The sequence below is a fragment of the Vigna unguiculata genome, chromosome 10 (genome assembly GCF_004118075.2).
Source record: "Vigna unguiculata cultivar IT97K-499-35 chromosome 10, ASM411807v1, whole genome shotgun sequence".
In the NCBI taxonomy this organism is placed as follows: domain Eukaryota; kingdom Viridiplantae; phylum Streptophyta; class Magnoliopsida; order Fabales; family Fabaceae; genus Vigna; species Vigna unguiculata.
Genome location: NC_040288.1, coordinates 35,004,372 through 35,012,605, shown reverse-complemented (window position 1 = coordinate 35,012,605; position 8,234 = coordinate 35,004,372). Strand labels below are relative to the sequence as shown.

The window sequence follows — 8,234 nt, the reverse complement described above, 5'->3', positions numbered from 1 at the left end:
TCTACTCCAGGTTGTTGTGAATAACCCTTAGCTACCAACCTTGCCTTGTGTTTGTGTATGGTACCATCAGGGTTTAACTTTGTCTTGAAGACCCACTTAACTCCGATGATATCTTTATCTTTTGGACAATCTGCTAGCTCCCAAGTGTTGTTTTTCTCTATTGTCTTTATCTCTTCTTTCATTGCCTTGACCCATTCTTCTTGTTTTGCGGCCTCTTCAAAGGTTCCAGGCTCTAGTATGGCCAAGTTGCAAGATTCATAGATGTCTGTTAGAGATCTGATTCGTCTCGGAGTAGATTCAGGCGATGATTCTTCTTGATCTTGAATTGATGTTGGAGTTGCAGGAGATTCTGGAGTTATAATGGTATCTTGATCATTATCTTCTTGGCTTGTAGTTGGTTCATTGTTGGGCATGTATATTGTCTTCCTTTCAATTTGTTCCTCTTCCCAGTTCCAAGTAGCGCTTTCATCTACTTCAATGTCTCTGCTGATAGTTAGCTTCTTTGTTTGAAGATTATAGACTCTATAGCCTTTGGATTGTGTACTATATCCCAAGAAGATGCCTCGTACGGTCTTGTCTTCTAGTTTGTGTCTCTTTTGGTCTGGAACATGAATATAGCAAACAGATCCAAATACTTTTAGATGTTTAGCTGATGGTTTCTTACCGCTCCAGGCTTCGATTGGAGTTTTATCTTGAACTGCTTTAGTAGGACATCTATTGAGTAGGTAGACCGCAGTGTAGACTGCTTCTGCCCAAAATGTATTTGGTAGTCCTTTCTCCTTCAGCATTGATCTCGCCATCTCCATGACTGTGCGATTCTTTCTCTCTGAAACACCATTTTGTTGTGGAGTATATGCGACTGTAAGTTGTCGTTCTATGCCTTCATCTTCACAGAATTTGTCAAACTCACGAGATGTGTACTCCTTTCCACGATCACTTCTAAGTACTTTTATCTGTTTTCCACTTTGTTTCTCGACAAGAGCCTTAAATTTCTTGAATATTCCAAAGACTTCTGACTTTGCCTTTAAGAAATAGACCCATGTCATTCTAGAAAAGTCATCAATGAAGAGGATGAAGTACCTGTTGTTGTGATGTGAAGGCGTCCTCATCGATCCACAAACATCGGTGCGGATTAATTCTAGTAAATCTTTTGCTCTCCATGCTTTGTCTGTTGAGAATGGCAATCGGTGTTGCTTGCCGAGAAGACATCCTTCGCATGATTTATTGTTCTCCTTCAAGTAAGGAAGATCCCTCATCATGTTTTTTTGATATAGAAGCTTTAAGGCATGTGTGTTGAAGTGGCCAAATCTCCTATGCCAAAGCCATGAGTCATCAACTTCCGCCTTCATGGCAATATTAGTTCCAGGTTTGAAGCTTATGGGAAAGCTTCTATTTCTCTTCTCCATTTTTACTTCACCAATTTCTATCCTTCTATTGTCATAAATTTTGCATGTATCTTTCTCAAAGTGAAGAGAATACCCATTCTCCATCATTTGGCCAATACTTAAAAGATTTTCTTTAAGATTGGGAACTAGTAAAACATCCTTGATGAATTCCGTACCTTTCTTTGTCTCCACCATGACAGTTCCTTTGCCTTGAGACTCCACTGTGGCGCCATTTCCAAGTCAAACTTTGACATTGACAGATTTATCAATGTCTTTGAAGATGCTTTGATCTTTGGCCATGTGATTGCTGCATCCACTGTCCAAGTACCAATTTCCTTCTCCACTATGAGATTCTTGATTAGCATAGAATAAACGTTGCTCCTGATTATGTTCTTCAGCAAAGTTTGCTTGGTGCTTATTTTTATTACGACAATACTTCTCCACGTGACCAGGCTTCTTGCAATAATGACATATTGGCTTCCCACGATGCCAACAGTCTTTTTCTGCATGACTTGACTTATTGCAAATGCCACACGGAGGATATTTATCTTTCTTGCTTCCAGAGAAATTTCTAGAATCTTTGCTTCTAGAATATTCTTCAATATTTTTCTTTTCTCCTTCTTCTCTCCTTTTGGGTTGTAATTTGAGCTTTGATTGGAAGGCATTTTCCACTGAATTTGTATCAGCACGATTATTTAATCTTGCTTCGTGCGCTCCAAGGAGACCAACTAATTTACTTATCGATAGAGAAGATGGATCCGAGGAAGTTTCTATGGAAGCTACTATGGAATCATATTTCTCTGTGAGAGTGATAAGAATTTTTTCTACCACTCTTTTTTCCTTAATTTCTTTTCCATATAACTTCATTTTATTCACTATTTCTTTTATTCTTCCATAGTATTCTTCAATGGTCTCAAATTCCTTCATTCTGATGGTCTCAAATTCTCTTCTTAGATAGTGTAGTTTAACGGAGCGTACCTGTTCATTGCCTTCAAATTCTTCTTCTAAAATATCCCATGCCCTTTTTGCAGTTTCTGCATCCATGATCCTCCTGGCAATAGTTTCTCCAACAGCTTGTTGAAGAACAAACAATGCTTGAGCATCTTTTTGTTCAGAATCTTCTAGTTTTTTCGTTCCTCCTCAGATAGAGTCTCAATATTATCTGGTTTTGTATAACCAGATTGAACAATATCCCACAATTTTTGTGAGATAAAATATGTCTTTAGTTTGAGTTTCCAGAGGTCAAAATTTTCACCGGTAAAAACTGGTAGGGGGACTGAAGAAAAGTGAACAATGTTAGAAGCCATAGGTTAAGAGAAAAAACTCTCTTCTTTTGGAAGTATAGAAGGAAGGTTTTGAAAGTAATAGAGTAATTTTTCTACGCCCAATAAATGATCGAACCTGGCTCTGGTACCCCTGTTAGTGTTTCAAAGGTTGTGAAAGGGGTAGTTGAAGGGATAGAGAAAATGTGTAGATAGTAGAGTGTGAAAGTTGTAGTTGGAAGGAGTATGTAGTTGTAGTAGTGAGAGTGGTGTGTTAGATGTGATCTTAGTTCTTGGCCTACATCAAATGATTGAGTACATGGGTATTTATAGACCTATAGAGTATTCTAGAAAGTGCTAGCCACAACTTGTGTGGAATGTTCTAGATTTTTGCCTATGTAGAATGTTCTTGATATTTTTCTTCATATCTTAGGCTTTTCTACTTTGTTCTAGAACTTTCATTACATTTCAATACTTTTATCTTATGATTTTCTAGATTCTTCTAGAATTTGCATTACACTTTAATAATAATACATGTCTGAGTATTTCGTTGTTTTTAATGAAAGTTGACGGTGTAAACGATTTTCAATTTTACGATAGAATTTAAATCAAACTCAAATTAATTTTACCGTGTTTTCAAACAGAATTTTGTGATGAAAATGTAATTTGGAAAGAAAAACTATAAAGTTGCTCGATACTTCTCTGAATACTAGTTATAAATAGAGTTGGTGATACATCATACTTCTAGCAAAACTGTTAAAAAGTCTGAATTCTTGTTATTCCTTGAAAGAGATTAAATTCATATTATTATTTATTCGTTTACATGTGATGATTTTGAAAGAGAGAATCACGGGAAAGGCAAAGCATTATTGAGTTCAGAGACAGGGCAGACCTACAAGAGATATGGAGTGTCTCACTGCAGATCCCATACTTTAGCTTCAGATACTTGAAAACCTTCATTGTGGATAGGTGCCAATTTTTATCATGTGTACTCCCCTTCACTTTGCTTCCTCTATTACCTAAATTGGAAACCTTGAAAGTTGGAAAGTGTGATTCTGTCAAAACCATATTTGATGTCCAATGTGCTCAAGGCACACCCACTTTTCCTCTGAAGACATTAGTTTTATGGAAGCTGCCAAATCTGGAAACTGTTTGGGATGAAGATCCAGATGAAATTGTTACACAGTCTAATCCAGCTGATCCAAAACAAACAAATACTAAGCTTACGTTACCCGGTTTGATGACATTGACACTATGGGATTTGCCCAAGTTCAAGCATAACAGTATATCTTGCATTCGTCATCCAACACCAACATTTGAGGTATGGGCATTTTTTCCAAGTCAATTACATACATTCGTGTACATGCATTGTATCATATATCATATCATGTGTTAAGAGGGATAAACATTCTCCTACCAACCATCCAAAGATTTTTCACTATTTTTTTCACGTACGAACCACTCTATTTATCCCATTTATCAAAATTTTCATCCGAAAATTAATTTTGAACTCAAAGTCGTTGCAAGCACATACGGTAGCAGTCTGGCCTGGCTAGTTCATATTTTTGTTTTTCTTTGGAATAAACGTTTTTTTCCTTTAAATTTACTTGTTCACTTCTATTTTTATTTTATGTTGATTTATTTAGTTTTTCACCAATTATCAGACTAATTTAGCATTAAAGTTCACAATTTCAATTTTATATAGAGAGAGCGGAATCTAAGGCTGTTATAGCCTGCTTCTAATTCATTATTGGTTTCTCGTTTTAGCTAATTACACCCAACTTACAGCGTCTGATAGTGGATGAAAATGAATTGAAGATGATTGAGGATGGAGAATTTCAGAGAAACCTTTTAAGCAAGTTAAAAGTTCTCGGTCTGTGCTTTGATATTGAGTGTGGTGAATTTCCGGAGTACGGATTTCTACAACAATTGCCAAATGTAAAGAAGCTTATGGTGTGTAGTAGTTCCTTCAAGGCGATTTTCTGCCATCAAAGACCTAATAATAGTGAACTTCTATTACAACTCAAAGAATTACGCTTGGAGTTCCTTGCAGAACTAGTTTTCATTGGGTTAGAGAACTCTTGGACTGAACCCTTTATCAGAAATCTAGAAACCTTTGAAGTTATCTGTTGTTGCAGTTTGAAACACTTGGTAACATGCACAGTGTCTTTCTCCAATCTGATATATTTACAAATAGAAAACTGTGATAGCTTGTCATATTTGTTCACATCTTCTACAGCCAAAAGTTTGGCTCAACTCCAAAGAATGGAAATAAAATGGTGTAAATCAATTGAAGAGATAGTGTCTAAGGAGGAGGAGGAATCAGATGACGATGAGATTATATTTCCACAGCTCAGATGTTTGAATCTTGATAATTTATTGAATCTCCGAAGCCTTTACAGAGGGAGTTTAAGTTTCCCATCCTTAAAAGAGTTATCAATAACACATTGCATTGAGATGGTAACATTATGTCCAAGTACACTAAAAGCAGACGAGTTGACTCAAGTGACAATTGATTACGAAAATATTCCATTGGAAACTGATCTCGACTCTACTATGCGAAAGAAATTTGAGAGAGAGGTATGTGTTTAACTTTTGTTATTGAAACTGTAATGATTCTTGTCGTTATAGATACAACATCTTTGAACCCATTTCGTTATGTATGGACATATATTTATAGATTTTGTTTAAACATGCAAGACGGCTTAGGACAACATGCTGGACAATTTTTATAATGTATTTCAAAATAATTAGTCATGAATATCATACTTAAACTATTAACAATAACCTATGCAATCAAGGCTATATATATATATATATATATATATATATATATATATATATATATATATATATATATATATATATATATATATATATATATATATATATATATATATATATATATATATAATTTTAATTATTATATAAAGTAAGAAAATGAATGGAAAAGAACCTTGCTTAAAATAAATTTATATTTTCATATTCATAACAATAACTTTTATTTACTTACATTCTTAAACATACTGTAACGGTTGAACTAGTTATCTTATGTTAGGACAACTAAATAAAATTGTAAGCCTCAATTCTTAACTTGTTTTTGGAACTCTTGAACTCAAGTAATGTAAAATAGAAAACATTATTCGGTACAAAATTTCTTCTAAATATTGTCAACTGACTTTTTCATACTAAAAAACAACTATTAGTAAAAAGTAGTGAGTATTTCTTATTTGCAGAGTTCTAACTTAAAAGATATCCCTGACTCTTGTAAATAATTAGTTTCTTATTTTTATTTATTGTTGCACGTGCAGATTTCACAACTTAAAGAACTTGATCTGAAAAGGAGGCCAAAACTACAAGAGATATGGCATGACTCACTGCATATCTCCTACTTGTGTTTCAGTGAGTTGGCCAATTTATTTGTGGAGGACTGCCAGTTTTTATCAGATGCAGTGCTGCCCTTCCATTTACTTCCTTTATTACCTAAATTGGAGACATTGGAAGTCAAATACTGTGATTATGTCAAAACCATATTTGATGTCAAATGTACAAAACACACATTCATTACTTTTCCACTGAAAAAATTGGTTTTATCAAACCTTCGAAATCTGGAGAATGTTTGGAATGAAGATCCTTGTGGAATACTGAGCTTGCACCATCTGCAAGAAGTGTTTGTTGATACTTGCAAATCCCTTAAAAGCGTGTTTCCAGCGTCAGTAGCCCGAGATCTTGGGAAACTTGAAAATCTAATAGTGGAAGACTGCGAGGGATTGATGGCAATTGTTGAAGAGGAATCCAAGGAGGATGAGATAATATTTCCGCAACTCCTGTATTTGAAGGTACAAAGTTGCAATAGCCTGCCATATTTGTTCACATCTTCAACAGCAAAAAGTTTGGGTGAACTCATAATTATGAAGATAAAAGAATGTAAATCAATTGAAGAGATAGTATCAAAGGAGGGGGAGGAATCTGATGAGGACGTCGAAATAATATTTGAGCAGCTCCAAGATTTATATCTTGAAAAATTAGATGAGCTAAGGTGCTTTTACGATGGCAGTTTTACTTTAAGTTTTCCATCCTTGGAGGAAGTCCACATCATCAAGTGCAGCTCCATGAAAACCTTCAGTGCATCCAACAAAATAGATAATCCGTGGTATTATTCAGAATATGCGAGACCGCGAAAGGAAACTCATCTTAATTCCGCTCTGCACAGAACTTCTGAAGAAGAGGTATGCATACTTTTTCATCTTAATCTTTTTACATAGAATTAGGAGTACAACCCCTGCTAATTTGTAACATTCTTAATTTTTCTTTATCATTTTCATTAAAAATACTAGACATTTTGTTTCGAAAGAACTTATAAGTAGGCTAAGATCTTTTTATTCCATGGAAAAATATAATTCAACTAATTCTCGAAGGGGAATTCAGTATCAAAGCCATAAACAAGACTGATTATTCGTGCTTTGAATTGAGAACGTTATTTTTAGCGTAATGTGCTTTTGAGTTGCATCGTGCTTGAAATTAATTTGTGCATATACTTTCGTTTTAAATAGGCTCCAGACGCTTCTGGTGCCATCATTTCAGTTCTTCAATAGTTCAGATACTGATGGATATAGCGAACAAGGTACATCGAATAATGCTACTTAAGTTGCTACTTTTTTATGGTCAGTTACACTATCATTTGCTCTATGCGCATGTAGGTGATAATTATATGGAAGCAGTTTTTCACAGCATAACATGCTTATTACGTAAGCAATTTTATATTAGTGTCAGTTTATGTTTTATTCATATCAATTTAAGTGGATATTTTCTTTGTCAGTTTTTAGTTTTGAGATTTATGTATAACATGATATTCACTATAATACTACTTTCACTTCTTATAATTTGTTTAGGTTGTGTTGCCGACTCCAATATTGCAGTAATTAAGAAGAGACTGAAGGCATAAAGAACGGATGAAGATGAATATGTACCTATTTTACTGCGTGTGATTGTGTTTCAAAAAATTATAAAAAAAAAAATGTGTTGCTCTACCTAATCAAAGTTGAAGATGAAATACATTATTATTTATATTATGTAGTGTGTGAGATTAAAAGTGATGAACGGTGTATTGAGTAAAGGTGAAGTCATGAAGTCTGTCACTAAATATTGACTGAATTATGTGTGCTTATATACTGATAAAAATTTAAAAAAAAAATGTGTTTGTATTCATTTGTTCTTAATTTTATCTACTTTTTACCAGTAAAGAATGAATTTATTCATACTAGAATATTTTGGGTATTCAAATCCATTTACATATCTTGTATATCTTCTGTTCCACAATCTCCACTAGGTACATAATGTTCTCATGAAAACTATCTAGGCGATATTTTTGTACACAAACAAAATTCCTAGCATGTACTCAGAGCTTTGGAGTGTTTAATACAATAAAAGATAGGCCAAATCCAAATGCACTACATGATGGAATGTGGAATGTAATTATAACTAGCCTAAATAAGGTTGGTCAACACGGTGTTTGTAATTGTTGATTGATGAAATTTTGGCAGCTTTAACAGAGAGATGAACATTCTCTTCCGCAGACCACACCGGA

At 34.3% G+C, this 8,234-nt stretch overlaps 1 protein-coding gene across 1 annotated transcript; it reads left to right on the top strand.

Annotated features, from left to right (window-relative positions):
* The first annotated feature begins 3,506 nt into the window (after positions 1–3,506).
* Positions 3,507–7,394, top strand: LOC114166408. The gene is made up of 4 exons (XM_028051141.1): positions 3,507–3,968; positions 4,415–5,227; positions 5,959–6,876; positions 7,201–7,394. Exons 1-4 carry the CDS (start codon positions 3,888–3,890, stop codon positions 7,240–7,242), a joined length of 1,854 nt encoding a protein of 617 aa, XP_027906942.1. The 5' UTR covers positions 3,507–3,887; the 3' UTR covers positions 7,243–7,394.
* Positions 7,395–8,234: the final 840 nt, after the last annotated feature.